Source organism: Bufo bufo, chromosome 4 (genome assembly GCF_905171765.1).
Source record: "Bufo bufo chromosome 4, aBufBuf1.1, whole genome shotgun sequence".
Classification (NCBI taxonomy): Eukaryota; Metazoa; Chordata; class Amphibia; order Anura; family Bufonidae; genus Bufo; species Bufo bufo.
In genome coordinates, this window is record NC_053392.1 from 477,411,585 (window position 1) to 477,437,200 (window position 25,616).

At 43.8% G+C, this 25,616-nt stretch overlaps 1 protein-coding gene across 1 annotated transcript in view; it reads left to right on the forward strand.

Moving 5' to 3' along the window:
* LOC120998717 (sulfotransferase 6B1-like) overlaps positions 1 to 25,616 on the forward strand; it is a 168,331-nt gene that overhangs the window by 48,817 nt on the left and 93,898 nt on the right. The window contains exon 3 of the mRNA XM_040429508.1: positions 20,864 to 20,953. Coding sequence (XP_040285442.1) covers positions 20,864 to 20,953 — 90 coding nt within the window. The remainder of the gene's footprint in view (positions 1 to 20,863; positions 20,954 to 25,616) is intronic.

Below are 25,616 nucleotides of genomic sequence, written 5' to 3' on the forward strand. Positions count from 1 at the left end.
GTCACTGAGTGGGACACTGCACATGTAAATACAGCAGTCTCCTCCACTGACAAGCAGGCGCTTGCGGGGAAGGAACACTTGCTTCCCCACAATCACCTGCTGAAGTGTCCCGTGCAAAGGCACCTTAACTCCCCTCTCCCCCTGTCACAATCTACAGTACTTACAATCTCTTCATTGCTATCTTCAGTTGCGCCCGTTAGTCCACACACTAGCACACCCTCGCAGGAACCTTAAACATATTTACTTTTGCTTGCTTTCTGACTCCCTTCTGGCACGCTCTCATTTGTTCTCTCCATGATGCAGATGCTGCAGTCACTTTGTATAACACCACAAAAACTACAGGTCTTGATTCCCCCCTCCTCATATACAATACAACCCAAAAAAATCAACAGGCAACCCTGTCACTCCAGTCTGACCAAAGAACTGGGACAAGCTTCCAGGGTTGCAGAGCGGATGGAAGATATCCTATTCTAAGTGCACTTTATCAATTCCTTCTCAATTTCACATTTCTCATATATTCCCTGTCTCACAACCTTAAACAACTTTTTAGCACTTTTAACTCTCTGCTCTGTCCCCCTGTGCCCCCTCCCTCACCCCTCATCTCAGCTGAGGACTTTGATACTAACTTCAAACAAAAGATTGACAACATCAGAGAAAGTGCAAATACCTGCAGTGGAACACACAGATCCACAAGCGCTCTTACCTATATCTTTCTTGGATCCTGACCACCAGCGGCATTAGTCACTTTAATGTACTCAGCCGCAACTGACTTGAATAAAAATAATCATTATCTCATTTCATGTGCTGGAGTAATTTAATCGTTTAACTATGGGGTGGAAACCCTACTCCCAGCACTACAACAGTGTGCCACAAGGCTAAAATACAACATCAGAGAAAGCTTCAGCCTACAGTCCTCGCAGCCCTTCTACATAATGTTTCAGTCTTCCCCCAAAAGCCGCTTCTCCACCATTACAGAGGAAAACCTTTCCACCCTACTCTCCAGATCACATCTCACCACCTCTGCACTTGACCCAATCACATCCCACCTTATCCCCAACCTCAGCACAGTGTATACCCTTGACCTAACTCATCTCTTCAACCTATCAATAACCACTTCCCCTCCTGTTTTGAACATGCTACCATCACACCCATCCTAAAAAAATATCCCATGAACCATCTTCTTTGTCTGGCTATAGCCCCATATCACTTCTTCCATATTTCTCAGAGCTACTTGAACAACATGTCCACTTTGAACTGTCCTCCTATCTCTCTTTATGCTCCCTATTTGACCGCCTACAATCCAGCTTCCAACCCCACCACTCGACTGAAACTGCCCTTACCAAAGCCACCAACCTGCTAACTGTCAAATTAAATTACTTTGTCCTCTTCCTCCTCAACCTTTCCTCTGCCTTTGACCCCATCAACCACTCCCTTCTGTTACAAAATCTCTCATCTCTTGGCATCACTGACTTGGCCCTCTCTTGGATCACATCATTACTATACACCTTCGGCCTGGGACAACTCATATAGTCCCATGGATTTCAATATTACTTCTATGCTGAGGACACACAAATTTACCTCTCTGGTCCATATATCACCTTGTTACTATCCAGAATTCCGTAATGTCTATTTACTATATCCTCCTTCTCTCTCACTTTCTAAAACTTAACATGGATAAAACATAATTTATAATCTTTCCCTCATCTCACTCAACTCCCTCAACAAACCTATCTATCATTAGTGATGAGCGGCATAGGCAATATTAGTTTTCGCGATATTTCCCAAATTTTTCACATAATATTCGCAATAAATTTGCGAATACTAGAATTTGTGATCTCCACTCATTATTTTCACGATTGCTCAAATCGGCACTAATGATGCGCATATTTTTTGCGCAATACATGCAACTTCACATTTTATCAGGACTAAGTAGATACTACTGATAGGTGCACTAAGTATTGTTGTGATATCACAGCACTATGTCTGTAGCATGTATGTATGGACGGCAGAGAAACAGTAATTCCTATCACAATACCTAACACACATCACTACATCAGCGACACTATATCACTATCTAACCTACATTGACTATCTCCCACTAACGATCTTTATTATATATATGAGCTAACTAACTATCTAATGTAATTGGATAAGGAATAGGATCCAGATGAAAGCACAGAGCACAGCAATGTCACTGCTCTCTCTCTCAGAACTGCAAAAAACTGTAGAAAATGGCTGCCGGGGAGTTACTTATATAGTAAAGGAGTAGGCAACTTTCCTATTGGTTGCTAGGGATGTTGCTAAGCTCTGACAGAGATATTGCAGCCTTCTCATTGGCCCACAAGCAAAAAGGGAGGTTACTGATGAAAATAAAATCTAGAATATTCGTGATTACGAATATATAGCACTATATTCTACATCTTCGCGAATTCTCAAAGTGCCGATATTCAAGATAAAAATTTGCGATTTTCACGATTAAGCAATCGTGAAAATTTGCGCCTGCGCCGAATGAAGACACGTAAGGCGCAGGCGCGGGATTTGAATTGCAGACAGGGCCAGCCGGAGGAGGAGAGCGCTCGCTGGCCCTGTCAATCAACAGGAGGAGGGGGCGTTTTTTTGAAAGGAGGATGCGGCGGCTACCAGCAAGTAACTGCCCTACTTGCTGGTAGCGAGGTAATTAACATATTATAAAAGTGCGGTTTTTAAAGAAACTAAGCCACAGAAAAAGGTAAGAGCACTATATATTGAATAATAGCACTATAAGGATTAGCCCAAAAATGAAAAATGACTTTTGGGGGGTGACAGAAGCCCTTTAACGAACTCTGCTGCCTTGGAGTAACCTTGGATTATGCCCTGTCCTTCAAACCACACATCCAAGCTTTTTTCATCACCTGCCGCCTCAAACTCAAAATATCTCTTGGATCTGCACCAGGGGCGTACATCGAAATCACTGGGCCCCATAGCAAAAATCTTAATTGGGCCCCTTAACCCCGCCCACTACCCACCATGGCCTCTCCCACTTCCTGACCTGGCTCCTCCCATGCCACACCCCCATTAAATACATTTATACATGACCTACAGAAACTGTTAGGGATAAACATTTTTATTTTATTATTAACCAACTTTGTTGCAGTAACGTATAAAATGTGCATGTATTTTCCAATAAGGATTTGTTCTGTGAAATAAAACAAATGAAATATTATAGATAAGCTACATTTAAAATATTTACCAAAAAAATAAATAAAAAAATATTAACTTACTTTGAAGATGACGTGTCTGCCTCTGAAAGTCCAAGTTAAAAGAAGTATGGTAGCATGGCGGGGATCAGAAAAATAAACCTGAAAGAGTAAAACATAATGCATATCACATGTTAAGTTGAGCTGTTACAACTTATTCAATACATCTGTTGTCAATAGTAATATTGCATTTAACTCCTGTTATATTAGCCAAAACACTTAACACACAAATTTTACACAGGATGAATGCTATATGTGTGCTGTCCACATCTATATATCCGTTCCACAAAGGATAGAACTTGTCAATGGGTCCACATCAAAATGTGGATGCCAAATAGACTGCAAAATACATAGGGTTTGTATGAATGCACCCTACACTCAGAATACTTACAGTATTTACTGGTGAATTTCCATGTATAAACCAGGTGACATATTTCATCCAGAACTTGAAGCAACTATACAGCTTCAGATTTTCCAAATTCAACAAACTTTGATAACTTTCAAGCTTTCAAACTTTCAAACAGTAAAACGATGTGCCAACCTGTAACATAATTAAGATATATTAGGTTCTTTTCTCAGGTTGGTATTTCTGTTCCAATGTTATATGTACGGCTGCTTTATACCCTATAATGAAAGTCCTTATTATTGATAGGTATTATTGCCAATGTATTCTTTTAGATCTTGTATTGATAAATTTGTGAATACATTTTAGTCAGGCCTGAAAACCAAGAACTCATTTTTAATTAACAGGCCTGTAATTTTTCTGTGTAATATACCAATCGAAAAAATGGTACTAATCAATGTAATTAGTGGTATCTACAGAATCATAAATTTAAGAGCTAGATTTATGTGAATTATTTATTTTTAAATTGTTATTTCACATGCTTACAAGCAAGGGCATATAGTTATATGAAATAGGGCATACATCAGCTGTATACATAACTTGAAAAATATAACATTTAAGGGCTGCAAGGAGCAGAACAACGAAAATAATGGAAAAGCTGCATAGGGCACATAACTGACCCAAACAAAGCTGAACAGATTCCACTGACTACCGTTTCCAGTCAGTATCCTGTATTCTACTGGAGAAAAAAGTCCTGCATGCAGGATTTTTCTTTCCACTGTGTCTAACTTACTATGTGTCTGTCTGGAAGGCCCCAAATGAGGCCTCCAACGCAGACATAAAGAAGCCCTAAAAGTAATATGATAAAGAACAACTTCATGAAAACATCACACAACTGATATAACGAAAACGAATAAACTTTCATAAACAGAAATGGGTGAAGTGATGAAAATAGTTAACATTTACAGGTAATCTGGGTTGGTATGCATCTTAAATAATGAAAAAACACAATTTGGAATGCATAACATAATTGAACCACTCTGCCAGGTTTGATCTATAACTGATTCAAATCCTGGAAAATACTTAGTAGAACCACTTAGTCACCCATTTCTGTAAGAAAACTTTTCCAACCTGCATACTTACGGTGTACCTTCAATTTTAGAACGGTTGTCTACGTGCTTTGCTTTTTGCAAAAGTGTTGATTATATGGTCTATGTCTAGCTGTTTTGCCCTGGCATTTTCAATGCTTAGGATAGCAAGGCCAGAAAGTCTTTGCTCAGACATTGTACTTCTCAAATAATTCTTTATCAACTTCAGTTTTGAGAAGGACCTTTCAGCAGAAGCCACAGTAACTGGTAGAGTTAGGAACAACAGGAAAGCTATGCACACATCTGGCAGATGGGATGAAATTGCATTGTTCTCCACGAAAAGCAAATCTGCAAGGTCTTTCACAGAAGATGACTTTGCAATTTCAGGTTTAAGTGCAGACCTAAAGCTAAGGAGCTCCCCTGGAAATTCTGGCGACAGATCTTTTTCATATTTTTTCTGCAGATTTGACGCGGCTTTAAACAAAGTGTCATCTGATACGGCAGCCAGAGCTGCTGGCTGAATGATATGAAAACGCTCCACAACCTGATTCATTCCTGTAAATCTGTTATTTAGTTGATTTCTGATTATGTCTAAGCAGTTGTAAAAAACTGTGACTTTGAACCTTTCTTCCGGATTTCGCAATCTGTGATCAACACAAATCTCATCAAAATGACTTTTCACCTTGGGAGTGTGTTTGTTGTGAAAATGTGGAGAAATGTTCCAAGTGCTTGCTAGTGAGACAGCACTTTCTTTGGCCATTTCAAAATTGTTTCTGTAGCTTGAAAGTTCATCAGCTACATTCTTTATCAAATTAGTTGCTTTCGATAAATCCATGCTTTTAGCCTGGAGCATGATAGACAGAGCATTAACACTCTGAAATATTTTTGTTTGAAGGACAATTAGGAAAACAAAGTTAAATGACTCCATTTTCTTTTTAAGTCTCATTGCCTCATCTCTTTCACTTTTTTTGGAGGAAGTAAGAATAAGTTTTGACAGGGATTTCAAAACGTCTGGAAAGCGAAAACGAAGGGCAAGCAATGCTTCATACCGAGATGACCATCGTGTTGGGCATAATTTCTTTAAAGTTATAGAAGACTGGCTTTGGAACGAAGAAAGAATCTCCCAACGCCTTATACTTTCCCCAAAAAATTTGTACAATGTTTGTACCATATCATTAAAGTTGGACATTTCTGTGCTGTCAGAAACGGCATCCTGCAGGACTAAATTCAAATTATGGGCTGCACAATGAACATAGAGAGCATTTTTTTTCGCTTTGTAAAATGCGAGTCTGCACACCAGAGTAGACCCCACTCATTGTGGCCGCTCCATGATATCTCTGACCACGACACTTATCTAAAGACAGACCATGCCCATCAATCAATTCCAAGATTTCTTTTTCTATACCAGCAGCACTCTGGTCATGCACTGCCTGAAAGCCAAGAAAACTCTCGTGAATACAAACTTCTGTGGCTCTCATGTTTTTATCTCTCTCTATAGATACATATCTCACCACCTGACTCATCTGGTCTATCTTTGCAATGTCTTGAGGTGTGTCAATAATCAGGGAATAAAAATGCGATTGCTTCACATCTGATAAAATCTGATGTTGAACCGTTTTGGATAAAATATCTATTAATTCATTTTGAATTCGGGGGCTTATGTATTTTGCAGTGCACTCTGGTAATTGTAGCAATTGTTTTAGGAGAGGATCATACACCGCTAGCAACTCTATGATTGCAAGGAAATTACCACTGTTTCTTTTTCCAACTTTTTCTCTGTGACCACGAAACGCCATATTTGCCATTGCCATTGTCAAGGTGACATTAACAGTGCGTTTTAAAACTTGCCTCCAGAAGTTTTTTTCTTTTCTAATTTGGCTTTCAGTTTCCTGGTCAATTGTTCCCTCCCGTCGCCACTGATCATAAATCACACAAGCGTCAATATGAGTCTGTGAACTTTCATGAATCTGTATTTTGGTGGATAAGCCTTTCCAATTTTGTATGCCTTTGACCCAAGCTGGGTTTAACCCCAATTTCTTTCGATCTCCAAACAGCCAACATGGCTCACAGTATACGGCATTTAATTTTGGAGAGTAACATAGCCAAGTAATTGGAAATGTGTGGCCAGTCTTAGTTACTCTTTCATAGTAGGTCTCAGAAAAGCACCTTTTTTGCTCATCTTTATCTCTTGGGAAAGGTCCTGGAGGTCTACAAGGACCATTGGCAATAACAAATCTCTTCACACTGGCATCAGTAATAGTTACTGGGAAGTTTGCTCTGTCCGTCACATATTTTTCAGAAGCCAAATCTATATTCATACCAGTGGCATCAGCACCAGTGGCTAAATCACTGCTAGATAATTCAGCATCAGAGCAACTTGGCTCACTTTCACCTGGTTCTATAGTACTTAATTCAGGGATACTGTGCAAGTCAGCTACAGTACTGAGGTCGCCGACCTGTACAGACTCCTGCACTATGGCAGCTGAGGGGGTAAGACTTTCTGGCATGCCTTCTACATTCTGGGTGGGTTCAGTAACAGAAGAACTTTCACCACAGCTAGGAACATTAAAGAAACTAGTAATTTTTGGAAGTTTTCCAGTTTTTTGGCTTTCCTCTCTCTTTTTTTTGCGCTTCTGAGCGCCACTGGGATGTTGGTAACTTGACATCAGGACACTCTGTAGAAACAGTATAAATAATCTTTAATGTTTACTAACTATCTCATAACTTTTGTAAATGTGATAGAACAGGCAAATAAAGGACACTGTGTAATATATACTCAGTATAATCATGAGAAAATGACCCTATTTCCAATTTTACACTCCTTTCTTCCATCCCTCAAGTCCTAATTAGGTTTTTATTCTGCAAAGGCATCTGGGAGGGATATTGAGTTGTCATATTACAGGTAACAGAGGTCTATGGAGAGGTGAGGGGGCATGATGAGTGAACTAGAGAGTGAACAGTCATAGGCAGAGCAAGACACACACGCTACAGCAAGAAATAGTGTTATATCTTGCTGCCAAGTTATTTTAATTAAAATGGTTCAACTTCCATGCTACATGCAACGGTTTTTGACTGGCCGATTCCCGGCATTATCTGCCAGAATAGCCTGAGCCTGCAGGTGGCTGTGCCACACATATGAAAGTAGCCTTAGGGTACTTTCACACTTGCGTTTTTCTTTTCCGGCATAGAGTTCCGTCACAGGGGCTCTATACCGGAAAAGAACTGATCAGTTTTATCCCCATGCATTCTGAATGGAGAGTAATCCGTTCAGTTTGCATCAGGATGTCTTCAGTTCATTCGTTTTGACTGATCAGGCAAAAGAGAAAACCGCAGCATGCTACGGTTTTCTCTCCGGCGAAAAAAACTGAAGACTTGCCTGAATGCCGGATCCGTCCTTCCGGCCTGCACATGTGCAGACTGGTAAAAATGTGAAAAAATGTACAAGACGGATCCGTCTGTCCGCATGACAAGCGGAGAGACGGATCCGTCCTTGCAATGCATTTGTAAGACGGATCCGCATCCGGATCCGTCTCACAAATGCTTTCAGTCAGCGGCAGATCCGGCGGGCAGTTCCGACGACGGAACTGCCCGCCGGATCACACTGCTGCAAGTGTGAAAGTAGCCTTAGGAAGTCTATTTCTCCTACCTTCTGTGTGTGTGGTTATGTATATAGCAGATCAGGTACATCACATAATCTGACATAGAGACTGCCGAAGGGATGATAAATAAATGCCATATACAAGACATATAATGTTCGGACACAAAATCATTACTAGGCTTCTCAGAAAAGTAATTTTAAAGGGGTTGTCTCACTTTAGCAAATGGCATTTATCATGTAAAGTTAATACATGACACTTACCAATATATTGTGATTGTTCATATTGCTTCCTTTGCTGGCTGGACTTTGCTTCCATGGTTATGACCACCCTGCATTCCAGCAGCGGTGGCCGTGCTTGCACAATACAGGAAAAAGCACCAGCTTCCCAGAACTGAGGCAGCAGACATTGCCCACCATTTTTTCCCTATAGTGTGCAAGTATGTCCACCGTGGCTGTATTGCAGGGTGGTCATAACCCCTGGATAAGAGCAGTGTATACTGTCATGGAAAAATGAATCCAGCCAGCAAAGAAGGCAATCAGCCAGTCATCACTCCTAACTTGTCTGTTATAATAAATGTATTTTCCATTAAATAACTCTGGAACTTCTTTTACTCTATGTTTTGCTGTGCCTCTATTATTCCTATTAAAAGTTAGTAAATTTAATGCCAACTGGTTGTTATCAGCTAGTGGTGTTTCCCTTTACAGGTTGACATTCTCCAATCAGTGCTGCCAGTGGTATGCTGTGTAAGGACCCTCCCTGGGGTCAGTAACATACAGTTGGCATTGAACCGACAACCGTCTAATAGAAATAACAGAGGAACCACACAAGTCATAGTGAATTATGGGAAAAGATGATCCAGAACGACTTAATTGAGAATTCAATTATTCCCCGTTCTGGAAGTCATGGTCTTCCCTCTACCTCTTATCCAACAAGTTGTAGTAGGACAGATCATGTGGGTGCACTGCCCAGTCAGCTGTACTTACGTGGTCAAGCTTTTTCTTTCTGTGCTGAGGTCACTACTAGCGTCCTCCTCTCCTCTTCTTGCTTTTCTGACAAACTTCCTCTGTGCTGTGCAACTCAAGGGTATATTCAAAATGTAATTCTGAGGAAGGATTAAAACACACAGTCAAATCAGTAAAATATTTACTATGTGGCCACATTTCAATTTTCCACTTTTAAGGCTACTTTCACACTTGCGGCAGGACGGATCCGACATGCTGTTCACCATGTCGGATCCATCCTGCGGCTATTTCGCGTGCCGCTGGACCGCCGCTCCGTCCCCATGGACTATAATGGGGACGGGAGCGGAGCTCCGGCGCAGCACGGCGAAAGCCGCCGGACTAAAAAGCCTGACATGCAGTAATTTTAGTCCGGTGACCTTTCGCCGTGCACCGCCGTGCTGCGCCGGAGCTCCGCCCCCGTCCCCATTATAGTCCATGGGGACGGAGCGGCGGTCCGGCGGCACGGCGAAATAGCCGCAGGACGGATCCGACATGGTGAACAGCATGTCGGAGCCGTCCTGCCGCAAGTGTGAAAGTACCCTTACGTGTCTATTCACAAAACAAAACAATAGTTTTACTTTTTACTGACCTGGTGTCAGTGTAAAAGATAATGGAGACATGCACTATTTTGGTCTGTAATGGGAATCTAGCATGCCCATTATAGTATATGGGTTCATAAGAAAACACATACACAACATCCATCTTGCAACTGCGTTGGTCCATTATTCACTGACCACTAATAAGAGAAGCTCTGGAAGTTAAGATGTGTTACTGTCTGCAGGGATGGGCAAACCGCAGCCCTCCAGCTGTTATAAAACTAGAAATCCCACCATGCCCTGCTGTAGGCTGATAGCCGTAGGCTGTCCTGGAATGATGTTAGTTTTGCACCAGCTGGAGGTCTGAAGTTTGGACATCACTCCGATGTTGAAGTGTACCTAAACTTAAAAAAAAAAAAGTTTTTCCGTTTTTATAGCCATATGAGGGCTTGTTTTTTGCGGGACAAGTTGTACTTTTGGACGCCACCATTTAATATTACATATGATGTAGTACAAAGCGGTAAAAAAATTCCAAATGGAGTGAAATTGCAAAAAAAAAATTAAAATTCCATTACAGTTTTACAGTTTTTAAATAGTGATGTTCAATTTGCGATAAAACTGACCAGTTAATTTTATTCTACAGGTTAGTATAAATCCGGCAATACCCTATATGTATAGGTTTTATTGCGTTTTGATAGTGAAAAAAATGCTAAATTGGGGGAAAAAAATCAGTTTTACTTTTTTATCGCCATATTTGGACCCCTATAACTTTTTTGTAATTATGTATACGGAACTATATGGGGGCTCAAATTTTGCGGGGCGATCTGAACTTTCCATTGATACCATCTTGGGGTGTTTATGACTTTTTGATCACTTTTAATTTAATTTATTGTGGAAAAGGAAGCGACCAAAAACAGCTAATCCGCCTTTTGGACTCTTTTTTTCTGTTTTGCTGTTTGCCATATGGGGAATATTTTTTTTATATTTTCATACAATGGGCGTGTCACTTGCCAGGCTTGCCAGAGTGGGCACAGGACAGTGGACACAGATGGGCCATGTCACTTGCCAGGCTTTAGCAGAGTGGGCACAGGACAGTGGACACAGGGCGCAATATGTATGCCACACAACTGAGCGAGTGCAGGGCAGGAGCGCATACACATCACTCCTGCTGCCTCTGTCCACTGTGCTAAAGCCGGACGTAAGTCATCCCCCACATCTTAACCTAACTTGCTACCTGCGCCATTTTGTCATCACTTCTCTTACCACAAACCCCTTTAACTCCTTGCTGCTGAATGCTGATGCTGAGTGTGCACATTTGCGCATGTGTTTGTTTGTGTGTGTGTGTGGGGGGGGAATTTGGCTGGTTGGTGAAATATCATTTGGTGGCTATGTGCACACTCAGCATTAGCAGCAAGGAGTTAGAGGGGTTAATATCCACCCAACCCCGCCTAATGCCCTCCAAAATGCCCGGGGGGGGGGGGGTTGTTAGGAAGGAGTAGGTGTAGGAGGAAAGCACACTGTCCTCTATGAGCCCCCCACCAACCCCTAATGCCCCCCAAAAAATCTCAGGACAGTGTGCTTTCTTCCTACTTCTCTCCCATGGGCATTTTGGGGCTCATAGAGGACAACAGGACTCACTGGAGTGGGATTGAAGCATGTCCCACCCTGTCCTGGCTGTCCCCCTCCCTCCCTCCCATCCCTCCTCTCTCTTGCTGCCTGGCCTGTCAGGCTGTCAGGTCAAATCTGAGTATCTGACATTATCAAGACATCGACTCGATCATACCTAGTCTCTGCAGTGCTGAGTGCTGACTGTCAGTCTGCTCTCTCTCTCTGTCTCAAGCGTCTCAGGCAGCCAGAGCCAGGCAGTGACACGGCAGCCTTCAGGAAGGAGTCAGGATGGATGAACGGTTCTTCAGGCCAGCCAGGGACAGGGAGGGTGCTTCTGCTTCTTCCTTCTTCGTCTCCTCTCAGGCACACTGGCGACGGCCGACGGCGAACCAATTCTCCCGCCTCCCTTGCGCACACTGCCACTGGCCAATCAGCAGCTGCCTCAACAGAATTGCCTTGTGCTGATTGGCCAGGCTGGTTGCAGGCTGGTTTGATCCTGTCTGATTCCGCAGCAGACAGCAGTCAGGATCAGCAGGTCAGGAGGAGGTCAGCCAGTCAGGATCTGGTCAAACTTCGGCGCCTCGGTGGGAGGGCGGGGGGGATTGCAATTGCGGAAGAATAGTTAGCTCATATAAAAGCAGAGCAGCCGCATAGCGCTATAGGCGCCTGCCATGAGTGGGCGGGGCCAAATAGTGTGGGCGGGGCCTTCTCTGCGCTCCGGGCCCACCAGTGCCGCGGGCCCCATAGCAATGGCGTGGTCTGCCTCTATGGGCGGTACGCCACTGATCTGCACATTCCTCAACCAGGAGTCTTCTAAAATACTTGCACTGCACATGTCCTCATCATCTCCCGCCAAGCCTATTGTAACAACCTCCTCTGTGGCCTTCCATCTGCAGCGTGCCGGTCCGCAGGAGAGACCACGTGAGGTTCATGGTGGGCCGAAAGGGTGAAACAGTTCATCGGGTACTCACGGTTAGCAGATGCCTCCCTGGGCCAGCAGTGCAGTGAAGGGGAAAACAGCACAGGAATTCTCCGGGACACACTCTGATATGAGGGACACAGGCCAGATGGTGGCTGAGGTGCCCTTGGTGGTAATTTGGCTTTATGTGCTTATGGCTAGGTCCCTTTAGTCGTGATACCAGTACCGTTGTGGTACAACAATGGTGAGAGTAGTAGTTGAATTAAGCAGTAAAACAGCAGTTGAATCCAACTCACAACTTTTACTGTTTTTCTGGGACTGCTGGTATTCAGGGTAACAGGGGGAGGGGATACCACCTTTAACTCACCCTTGGCCCCTTTACCCAACCTTGACCCATAACAAAAGACACCGACAACTGTATCACTTTATTGCTGGATGGTGATCGGCCACAGCTTCTTTATTAAAGCGGCAAACCTTAATAAACCATAATATCGGAACGGTATGCCAAAGGCTGGACTCCCAGCGGGCAAGTTAAACCGTAATCATCAGAGCTGTCTGCCAACCGCTGGACTCCCAGCGGGCAGTTACTCCATCTGCTACCACCATATCTCCGCTGTACTCAAATGCCGCCAGCTGTGACTTCATAAACTCGACCAAAATTCACAGCTCTCCAAAGCCGTAATCATCGGAGCAATATCCAAAACCACTGGACTCCCAGCAGGGTCTCTTAAAATAGAAAAACAAAACAGAATAACCAAGTATCCATAACTGAACAGAACCGTGCACTTCTCCCCGCCTCCCAAGAATAACCGCAAAGGGAGGGAGGGCCAATCTGCTACCACTTGCAAGAGGAAGTGACCAGGACAGAGAGGAGGTATATGTGACCTTCAGGATTTCCTGCACCGCCCCCATCCTGTCTAAGGAGGTTCCCCAGGGATTAACCCTCAATGACCCTAATCTGCAACCTACTTAACCATTACTGAGACGGGGCCAGATTCCTAAATGCCCCTAAGGGGAAAAGGGGGGAAGGGGGAGGACCATCAGTCCCTAAGCACCCTCCCTATACAGTCAGGCGCTTTCCAGACTGCTGGTATTCAGGGTAACAGGGGGAGGGGATACCACCTTTAACTCACCCTTGGCCCCTTTACCCAACCTTGACCCATAACAAAAGACACCGACAACTGTATCACTTTATTGCTGGATGGTGATCGGCCACAGCTTCTTTATTAAAGCGGCAAACCTTAATAAACCATAATATCGGAACGGTATGCCAAAGGCTGGACTCCCAGCGGGCAAGTTAAACCGTAATCATCAGAGCTGTCTGCCAACCGCTGGACTCCCAGCGGGCAGTTACTCCATCTGCTACCACCATATCTCCGCTGTACTCAAATGCCGCCACGGAGGAGGCCCGTTCTCCCAATGGGGCTCCGACCACCACCCAGCATAACCGAGTCTGTTTTAGCTCACGTACAGGCCAGAAAAGGAATTGTCCAAATTAACACCCAAAAGGAAGACACCATCAGGTCCCATTAAAAACCAAGGCCAATAAGGCCCGTGATGAGAGCATAGTCCAACCACTTTTCAAATCACTAGTCAGACCACACATGGAGTACTGTGTACAGCTCTGGGCTCAGAGGAGGGCAACTAAAGTAATGACTGGAATGGGGCAACTACAGTACCCTGGAAGATTGGCAAAATAAGGTTTATTCACTGTAGAACAAAGACGACAGAGGGGAGATCTAATAACTGTGTATAAATATATCAGGGGTCAGTACAGAGATCACTCCCCTCATCTATTCATCCCCAGAACTGTGACAAGGGGAACATTCTCTGTGTCTGGAGGTAAGAATGTATTTTCACAACATAGAAGAGGATTATTTACGGTAAGAGCAGTGAGACTATGGGACACTCTGCCTGAGGAGGTGGATGAGAAAGGGATAATCATATGTCAGGACACATGAGGTCCAGAGCTCTGGAATAGACAAAGGCGCATTACCACAGCGCGGGTCACCAGCATCACCGCGCCTCCGGTGGAACTCTATACCAACCACCTCCGGAAGGAGTTATGACCACCTGAATTCCAGGATCCCTGTCCAAAAGACTTCCACCTCTCGAAAAACCAAAGAGCGCCCACCAGCCTCTGTTCCTCTCTCCGCACCGCACAGAAGGTATACGAAAGCCAGCCATCGAACCGCTAAACGCCACAAATCTGAAAGAAAAAACAATTAGCCCGAGCCACAACACGCAAGAGAGGATCGCACAACTAGACACAGAATAGTTATATTTCATCCAAAAAGTATTTTCTTTTTTGTTATTATTATTATTATTATTATTTTTTTTTTTTAAAGACCAAGGTAAATTGTCAAACCATAGTGCACTTGGAAAGAGTAAACGGATGGCTCACTGTGAGTGATCACGCTAGGTGCTCTGGACGAAGAGAGACACCCCTTGCTCTGGAGAAGGTAAGATACATGCATAAAATTAAAAAGCAACTAACAAAACAATATCCTTAATCAATGAATACTCGATTTTTCTGGAGACCTAGATGTTTCTCACAATTAAAGTCCTAGTGTAATAAGCCCATATCATATGGGTGAGTCCCAGTGGAGATGATAAAAACTGTGTCCCAGTAGGAGTAATCAGAATTGTATCCTCAAAGCTCTATATAGAGAACAGGGTTGTGCCTATCCAGGCTGGCCTAGATAATAAATGCAACCAGATTTATTTTATTTTACCGTACCCGAACAAACCAGTCCGGGTACACACACCCCCGAGCGCCGGCCCAAATCACCCACAAATTGTCAAACCGCCCGGGGGGAACCTAACCTAAAGGGAAAATCAATTGGAGCCCCACCATGCGTGAAGTCATTACAGAATACCAAACAAACCGACCAGCCGGACCGAAACCAGGTGGAGGGGAGGTACACACCCCTTTATATTAACTGGATCGACAGGTATAGACGGACCCCAATCCCGAGTACTATTACCCCATACAAAAATTCTGGAATAACAACCCCCCGCGCAGTGCGGCCTTGAATGAAGAGACAAACACCTTGGAGAAAATCTCAATCAGCCAGAACAGAAGGCTGAAGGAGACGGGACGTGACTATCCAAACTAAATACTCCCTAACTATACCTGTATCGCCTACCGTACAATGGAATGATACATGCAAATAATGCTTGGAGGGTCACCATGGCGACCTGTGAAGTCCTGTCAAGAGGACCCGTCAGTGTGTCTGACCCGCATCAAAACATAGATCCGAACGGGGAATGAAAGGCTGCAGTTTAACAGTGTAACTCCATGAATGGTGTTATATCAAGACTCCACCCTGAGCAACGTCTACGAACGGACCTGTTTATCCGCTACTGGCTTACCATCTAGTTATACCTGCGACTACTGATTTCGCCATATCCACTCAACTAGGGGCAGCCCTGCTTCGTACAAACCATGCTGCACCAGTATACTAATACCGCCCTCACGGCAACCAACCCAGCTGGACTAGAAGAAAGTCTCATGAACTGCTAACATCGTGTACATCTCCCCTGGATTCGACCCTACTGGATCCCACCGCACTGTAACTCCTGCAACACTGGACATGAGGCAAGTGCATCACCACCAAGCTGCCCGCCTGCACAGACATGCTAGAAGCTCAGCAGCAGTGCCCAGGTATCAGCCATACCAACGGAACCTTGGGCCGGTGACCCGTACCGTAGACTGCAGAAAGAGAAAACCGAAATTGCGGCTGTGATGATATGAACTCACAACCATTTACATTAAAGGAAGGTTCATAGCCACGAGCTATAGAGCTGAATGCTAGAGGGATTACTACTTCTGCGTCTCGCCTCCGTATATATGTACTAACTATGCCCTGTATGTCATTGTTGAAAGGCAAATAAAACGCTTATATATTATTTTATTTTATTTTTTATTTTATTTTAATTTTTTATATACACACGGCCTAGTGCCCGCAGATAGGAGCATAACAGGCAGTACTACTTTTTTTTTTTTTTTTTAATACTACACTCCATGCTGAAAGGGAAATTGGGAGAACACCCGGCAGGACTGATCTATCCTGAAAAACATCCGCAAAAAAGGCCAGCCAATAAACAAGACACAAGGTAGAAGCAAGGCTTCTCATGCAGGAGAATCTAAACATACATAATAAATATATACATAGCTCAAACCTGTTTATTTATTTATATATGTATTTATTATTTTATTTTTATCTTTTTTATTATTATTATTATTTTTTTTATATACATTAATCGTAATATATATATTCAAATTTTTTTTTTTTATCCATAAAATTACATTGTTAAATCATTTATTATTAGTATCATTTCATTCTTTTTAATCATGTTTTTTTTTATTTTTTTTATAATACCTAGATATATATATATACTCAGTTCCATTTTATTAATTTTTTTCTTATATAATACCCTTTATTATTCATTTGTATATTTTAATGCCTATAATATATTAATTCGGTTAGTAATTTTCATTTTTTTTTAAACTTATAGACAGAAAAAACCTCCATATATGCTAATGATATCCCGTTGCTTAGGGCTGCACCTGAGTTGCCCAATTTCCAGGAAAATATGTGCGGGTAACCTACAGGCTCTGTAAATCCACCCTGAAGCCATTAAGCGACCATCGAGATTTTTTTTATTTTTTATTTTTTATTTATTAAGGCAGGGACACCGCCTCTACCAGTGATTCTAACTCTGCACAAGAACCATCCTCCCCGCAGTACTCACCAGTCCAAAGGAGCGGGTACGGGCTGCAGCGACCAGGCCGAGCCCTGGAGTGACGGTCAGGCAACAGCCTCGATACGGTGATTGTATAACCAGACTCCTCCGATGCGCCTGACATCCGTCCTAAAAACGATGATAAGCGCCACCTGAGGATCTGGAGCGCCCATTTCTCCCTGAAACCCAGGAACGGCGACAGGACTGGTGCATGTGGAATCCATTACGGCCATGCCTCCAGGCAACCTAAGGGAAGAAAAAAACCGCACCTGTGCCTGCGTGAAGGGGAGGAAGGAGAGGGGGGTGTCACCATAATGGCTACAAATAAGACCCAGAGAGTCTCATTGTACGGAAGGGGCTCTGATTGCAACGCTGGGACAATAGGAATACCCATTAGAAGCCATAGGCACAGGTGCACCGAAATCGGACATGGCAAGCACGAGGGGTTAATCTATAATACTGGACAGGAGACTGGGGGAAGCTAAAACAAGCAGCACATATGAAATATCCTGAGGGAAACATAGGTGAGCGGATCCTTTTTAGTTTTATAAATTACATATGAAAACTCGCCTGCCCAGCGGTGCCCGGTACGGGACCCGGTAAACGCTGCAGGGGAAGGGGGCGGGGCTTAGGCGAAGCGACCTAGCTTGCGCCATGGGAGCTAAAGGAGGCCGTCCAAAGCAGCAGGGGGAGGGGTGAGGACCCCATATTGCCCTACATTACCGGGGAGACCAACAATCCCGCCCGGCTTGCTTAGCCCTAACGCCATGGAACAGAAGCTGGGAAGGGGGGGGGGGGGGCGGAGACACAGCGCAGCGCCACAGACATCACAGGATGGGTCGAAAGAAACGGCGCACACACGCGGGAAGCTGGGGGATAATAAAAGTCGGGGGGGTTAGGAGGAACGGCGAGCAGACCGCCGGACCTTCGCTGAAGCGCTGGAGCTGCATGTATACCGCAGCAGCAGCTGCACAAAGCCCCAGAAGCAGGCACAGGGGAGGAGGATGGCAGGGTAGAGCTCAAGCTGCTCTAACAGAGCACAGCTAACCCTCCCCTCCTCATGTAACTCACCAGGAAGCAGCCCAAAGGGCAGAACCACCTGTGGACTCCTGGTGTGGACAGAGCAAAGGGGTATGTCCATACCAATCTGCTTCCACTTGCAAGAGGAAGTGACCAGGACAGAGAGGAGGTATATGTGACCTTCAGGATTTCCTGCACCGCCCCCATCCTGTCTAAGGAGGTTCCCCAGGGATTAACCCTCAATGACCCTAATCTGCAACCTACTTAACCATTACTGAGACGGGGCCAGATTCCTAAATGCCCCTAAGGGGAAAAGGGGGGAAGGGGGAGGACCATCAGTCCCTAAGCACCCTCCCTATACAGTCAGGCGCTTTCCATTCTCTGTAGCAATGACATTCACAGATAATACAGTCTCTCTTGTATGCAGAGGTATTAAATTGTTATCTGAGGTAACAGGCTTTTTGTAGATATAAATTTCAGATTAAAGTTCAGTTACGTTAGTGAAAATCTAGCTCCTTGCCTTATTCTAATCCCAGTAACGGCGGTTTCTGATCCTTCCTTCCACATAAGTGACATAACAGATTGGCCTTTCTGTCTTCTATATACCAGTGAGGCTGCCTCTAGCTAGATTGTCCTACACCAAATTCAAAGGAGCCCTTAAGCCTGATAAGATGGCTGTTATCTTCCTTTGTCTTTTCCGTTGTCAAAACACAATTTTCCACTTGGGGGGATAGACTGCAGAAGGAGGTCTCACCTCAGCCTTGCTTCTTGGCCCAAAACTTGCGAAAAGTTCACTTGGCTCCTCTGGACCGTGGGGGCCTCAGAGAGGGAGCTGGGAGGAGGGGGGCCTTCCCTCTGCTCCTCACTCCAGCTACTACATGTCTCCTCTCCTCTCTACTAACTTTTTTTTTTCTCTTTCTAACACTAGGCATGAATAACCTATGGAGCTATCGCCATCTAGTTGTGGATTTGATGTAGTGCACCCTACCAGCCTGTTAACAGGGATTAAGAAGCAAATATATAAAACTCAGCTAACATGTAATGCAAAATACAATACAACAATTTGGCAGTGCTCACAGTCACTAGTGGGACGCTGCACATCTAGCACCCTTGCAACCCTCTAATCTATTTTCAACTATGCTGCCCAACTAATTAATTTCTCCCCTCTGCCTCTCCCCTCTGCCAATCCCTTCACTGGCTCCCTACTGCCTACATAACCGAGTGTAAAAACTAGCAAATACATATAAGGCCTCATGCACACGACAGTGTTTTTTCACTGTCAGTGATTTGGCTTCAGTGGTCCGTGTCTGATTTTGCTTCAGTTGTGTTTCCTTGTGTCTTTCTTTTTTTTTTGTCTGACAAAAAAAAAGGAAGGTTAATGAAAAGTGTAATTTTGGGATAAGGAGTTGCAGAGGTGGCGCTCAGTGGGTGCTATATGTAAGAAGCAGCGGTATCGCGGCAGAACCACAAAAATCTGCCGCACAGGGAAGACAATGTAATGTATTAAGATACTGCGCTGAAGGACATTTTATGGTAGTGGATATTACTGTACAGGTGTTGCAACTAAATAAAGACTGGCACGCGAAGATATATCACTATGCAGGTGTTAAGCTGGTTTAAAACCGTTTACCTGTAGTGAAGGCTTCAGTTTGCGTGCTTCTGTCTGCGTCCCTGTAGTTTGGTAAGGCGATTTTTTCTTCTTTCTTTTTTCTTTCTTCTTCTTTTTTTACTTTGGTTGTCAATTCGCTTTTTCTTTATGCTCTGAATCAGATAGGGTAATCCAGCTGCAGGATGGGTCGGCGTGCTGCCTCGTGCCCCGGCCGGTGGCGCGCTGCTGCCGCCACTTGCTGGATATCTTAATACATTAAAAGTGTAATTTTATTGCACCAAGGTCTTGTAGAAAAAAACGGACACGGACGCGGACATGGACACGGATGACATACCAGTTGTGCATCCGTTTTTTTTGACAGACCCATTGACTTGAATGGGTCCGTCCTCCGTTTTCCACTGACAAGAATAGGACAGGTTATATTTTTTTGACGGACTGGAATCACGGAGGCGGAGAAAAAACGGAGAACTATCATTTTTTTTTCACAGCTCCATAGAAATTAATGGGACCTCCGCTAAACTGTGAAAAATGACGGAACGGACGCGGATGCACACAACGGTCGTGTGCATGAGGCCTAAGGCTGTCCACAACTTGTTCCCTCTGTACATCTCTGAGCTACTTTTCCGATACATCCCCACACGTAATCTCAGGGGCGTAGCTAACGGCTCATGGGCCCTGGTGCAAGAGTTCAGCTTGGGCCCCCCTTCCCTCAGTGCGTTGTGTCTTCTTATGTGGCACAAGGGTCTTTGGGCCCCCTCAGGCTCCTGGGCCCGGTAGCGACTGCTACCTCTGCACCCCCTATAGCTACGCCCATGCGTAATCTCCAATCCTCACAAGACTTCCTTCTCTCCTCTTTTCTCCTCTTATCACCTCTTCCGCAAATCTCCTACAAAATTTCACCTGTGCATTGCCTATTGTCTGGAACTCCCTATCCCATCATATCACACGCTCACCTACAGTGGAAATTCTTCAGACAAACCGACAACCTACAGTAACCCTGCTGCCACTATACTGCCATATGACCAGATTTACCCTCATCTACTGTATCCTTCTCCCATCCCTTGCATGCAGATTGCAAAATAAATTTGACACATTTGGAATAGTACATATTTCCCAGTGTTTCTTTAATTTAATTGTATTTATTTTTTTGAATAGAGATTTAAAGACCGCCCTTCACCAAGGATCCTGTCAACACATTTGAACTTCAAAAATATTCCAAAGTCTATTTCTGAAAAGAAGGTTAAGGTAGGTGAGCCATCCAGTTCTTCTTTAATACAGAATTTGCTGATAAGGGGGTATTCACAGATACCTGGCGTGTGCTTGCCGCATCACAGTGCGGACTCCAAGCCCTCCCGTGTGCTTCTGGGTCCATGTGGCCATGCCGCAAAAGATAGGACATATCCTATACTTCACTGTATCATGCGGGCCATGGACCCATTGAAGTCTGCACTGTGATTGTGTGAGAATATGGCTGGTATCAGTGTGTTGCAGATCTGAGGATTTGCGGACTGCAAAACACTTACAGTTGTGTGAATGTATAGTAAAAGCAAATGTTGGTTATTCCTTAGATCGGGTCAACAACCTTTGACACTACAGCTGTTGCGAAACTACAACTCCCAGCATGCTCCTTTCACTTGTATGGCAATTCTGAGAACAGCCAAGCAATTGTGCATGCTGGGACTTGTAGTTTCATCACAGCAGGAGTGCCAGAGTTTGCTGATCCCTGGAGTGCCAAAGGTTATACAGTTTTCTAATATACTTTTGGTATCAGTTCCTCCATTTCAAGATCTTGTTGACATTCAGTAGGAACCTTCATGGATTTACTTCTCGTGGATACCAATTCAACTTATGTGATGATCACACGGGAGATCAGCTGCTTTGTAATTGCAATGAACTGTTCACCTGTGTGTCCGTCACGTGATCAGGACTGTTTTTTGTCCACAATAAAAGTTCTTATTGTATGACAACAGTTAAATAAAAGAAAAGGTTAAATCCCGCTCACCCGTGATAATCCTGTGGAGCGGTGCGCGGAACGGACCCAAGTCAGTCCTGATGTATATCCAAATGAAAAAGAAAAAAGGCTCCAGCACCAATTGTAGACGTTTTTCCGGTCCTGATCTTTATTCACCAAAATTGTTCAGAATAGATACAAAATACGGTGGCACTAATTCCCACTCTTCCCCAGTTGATTTACGCGTTTCGAACAATGATGTTCTTAGTCATAATCAAAGGTATTTGACCTGCTATGATCTTAAATAGGGTCCATCCAGGTTTTCCCAACCCACAAGGGAGGGGTTTGGGAGAAAACAGGTTGGGGTGGACTCGATCAGCAGCACGTGAAACACCTGTTCAAACAGACATACACACCCGTGACATATAATATCCATTTTAGTATTACAATAAAATAAATCCTGCAAATTAGCGCAATCAAGAAAGCCACATAAAAAACACACATGTTATCTCAGGTAGCCCCTATAATACGGACACATTACATCCTACAATCCTAAAATACTGGGGTTAAATCCTATATGGATAAATGTGGATACCATACCCATATCATTGTAATGTGAAAAATCCATAGAGGTACCAGGTTCATGCTTCGGTTTAGCAATATCATAACACAACAAAACAAAACATACTTGTGTGTCTGGTTCCATCTATTATCAGCAAAGCCGCATAATGTGGATCAGGTTGAAGGAAACCGAGCTTGGGTCCATAGCTAATTTAACATATGAAACCAGCCTTATATGTTAAAAATTATTATAATCCTGCCCTGGTGAATAAAGATCAGGACAGGAAAAACGTCTACAATTGGTCTTGGAGCCTTTTTTCTTTTTCATTTGGACAACAGTTAAAGTTGTGTTCCCGTTTTATATAAATAATGTTCAAATAATATAACAAAAACAAAGACCGGTGCACTCTGCGGTCTTACTAAGCCCTCAAACTGGTGTTAAAATTGAGAGATTAGCCAACATGTCCTACGTGAAGACATGTCTGAGCCCGAGCACCGCGCCAAGGTTTCTCAAGTAGCTCGGGACCTAACGGTAAACCTACCTGGGCCGTATGGGCAATACCAGGAGCCAGTGGGCAAATTACAGGAGTGCAAGGTCCGACTCAAAGCAATGTTTTTGTTATATTATATATACTGTTTATCACATCCACACACTTGCTATCCTGTGCAGGATGTCCATTGTGGTACTTGTGGTCCGCTGCAGGCATCCTCCATTGTATGCATTTTTGCTGGGGATTGTTATTAGCAGCGGACCACAAGTGCAGGATCTGCCCCCCCCGGTATAGATGCACCACTGCATATGGGGTTGAGCACTTCCTAATACCACGCCAATTTGTAGTCTGTATTTTGAATTTTTTGGAGTGTAGAAACTCCTAGTCTGAATGTGCCTTTATTTCCATCTACAGGCAGCATTCTGGTGCACATGTGAGGCCCGGGCTATATCAGCCAGTCTTGGGTGGGGCTCAGAGCTCTCTGCCTCCTCCCATTGTATGCATGGTCACATGCTGGAGGTTACTGGGAGACTGCTTTGAGTCGGACCTTGCGCTCCTGTAATTTGCCCACTGGCTCCAGGTATTGCCCATACGGCCCAGGTAGGTTTAGCGTTAGGTCCCGAGCTACTTGAGAAACCTTGGCGCGGTGCTCAGGCTCAGACATGTCCTCACGTAGGACATGTTGGCTAATCTCTCAATTTTAACACCAGTTTGAGGGCTTAGTAAGACCGCAGAGTGCACCTGTCTTTGTTTTTGTTATATTATATATACTATTTATCACATCCACACACTTGCTATCCTGTGTAGGATGTCCATTGTGGTACTTGTGGTCCGCTGCAGGCATCCTCCATTGTATCAAAGTAATGGGTGAGCACTCTGCATGTGGTCTTGGTAATACATATTTAATTGAACTCAAATGAAAATATTTATAGCATAAAATTGACACGTGTATGACATAAATCACAAAATAATATACACCATAAAATGTGTAAGAATAAAACTATTCACATAAAATCACAAAATTCACAGATGGGGATGATCCCTCGTGTCCGCAGTAATTCACAAAAAATTCTATATTGCTGCTAAATATTACAGTGCTCTGCAGTTATTCAGACTCACATGTGTATGTGAATGAATATACACACACTAGGGATATATAGTCTGATCTCTAGTTTGTAGACAGTCTTAGGCTACTTTCACACGAGCGTTCGGGTGTCCGCTCGTGCGCTCCGTTTGAAGGGGCTCACGAGCGGCCCCGAACGCATCCGTCTGGCCCTAATGCATTCTCAGTGGAGGCGGATCCACTGAGAATGCATCCGCCTGCCAGCGCTCAGCCTCCGCTCCGCTCAGTGAGCGGACACCTGAACGCTGCTTGCAGCGTTCGGGTGTCCGCCTGGCCGTGCGGAGGCGAGCGGATCCGTCCAGACTTATAATGGAAGTCAATGGGGACGGATCCGCTTGAAGATGACACCATATGGCTCAATCTTCAAGCGGATCCGTTCCCCATTGACTTTCAATGTAAAGTCTGAACGGATCCGCTCAGGCTACTTTCTGATTTAGAAAATTTTCTAAGTAATAATGCAGACGGATCCGTTCTGAACGGATGCAAACGTCTGCATTATCGGAGCGGATCCGTCTGATGAAACATCAGACGGATCCGCTCCGAACGCTCGTGTGAAAGTAGCCTTAGATGGTAGTCTTGCTTCACACAATATTATACATATCATTGAGTTCCTTTTGGTGGATAGCACAATGAGTCTTGTATTGCGTTTGTTTTAAACACATTACTGTTTGCTCACTCAGTGTCATTGATCAAACTGATTATTAAAAGAAGAACGGAGATGCTAGGTGACTTGAATGGGAAAATAACAATAGATAAACAGATAGATAAACTCCCCAAAAATGAGGAATTTGAAAATTGGCAGGAGAGATTATGTAAAGGATTGGATAGAGTTGAAAATGAAATAATAAGTAAGAAAGGGAGAAAACATGCAAATTCCCACAAAAAATTATCAGACAGAAAAGACCCTAGAGAACACAAACACATTTAAAGATAATCTTTCTAAAAATAAAGACATAAGAGAAGAGGATATACAGAATAAATATACGGTAACAGTGAATAACAGATATGATCAGCTGTCCAATCAACATTTTTTAGACCACACCCCAGCACATCACAGGACACGGACGAGACACAAAGAACACATACTCCCCACCCGCAATCGGGAATCGGCAACACACCAGTACAATTTGAGGCACAAAAATTATCACCAACAACAGACTACAGAGAATCACCACTATCACAATCCACAAGCAAGAAAACACGACACATATCCACTAAGGAGTCACAGGGACCCCCGAAAACACTATCACCAAGATCACATAGAGGGACAAAAAAGACAAGAAGAAGTAATAGGAAGAGACAGACAACACAGGAGACACTGATCAAAAATGACACAGCAATAATAAATTTAAGTTCAGCTAATCTCACAAATTCACAAACTCGATTATTAGAAAAAAGTCTAAAATTTGCACCCACTGAAAAATTGGACAAGTTTTCTGTATACATAGGAATACAAAAATATATAAGAAATTTATGTCTAAAAAAAATTTCCTAAAAAATCCACTAGGGAGGATTGAGGAAAGAGACCAATCCGGGAAACTCATACTTAAAAATAAGTCAGCAATGTTCCCTAGGAATGAAATTAGTATGGAAATGGCCACTTTCCAAAAAAATGTGGAAGTGCATATACGGAAGATAAAAATAGGATTTTCGAGTCGAGATAATTTGACCAGACAGGAGTGCCACGCTATAAAACAGCTACAAAAGAATGAAGCCATCACTATACGCCCCGCGGACAAGGGGGGCACAGTGGTCATTCTAAACACAGCTGACTATAATGAG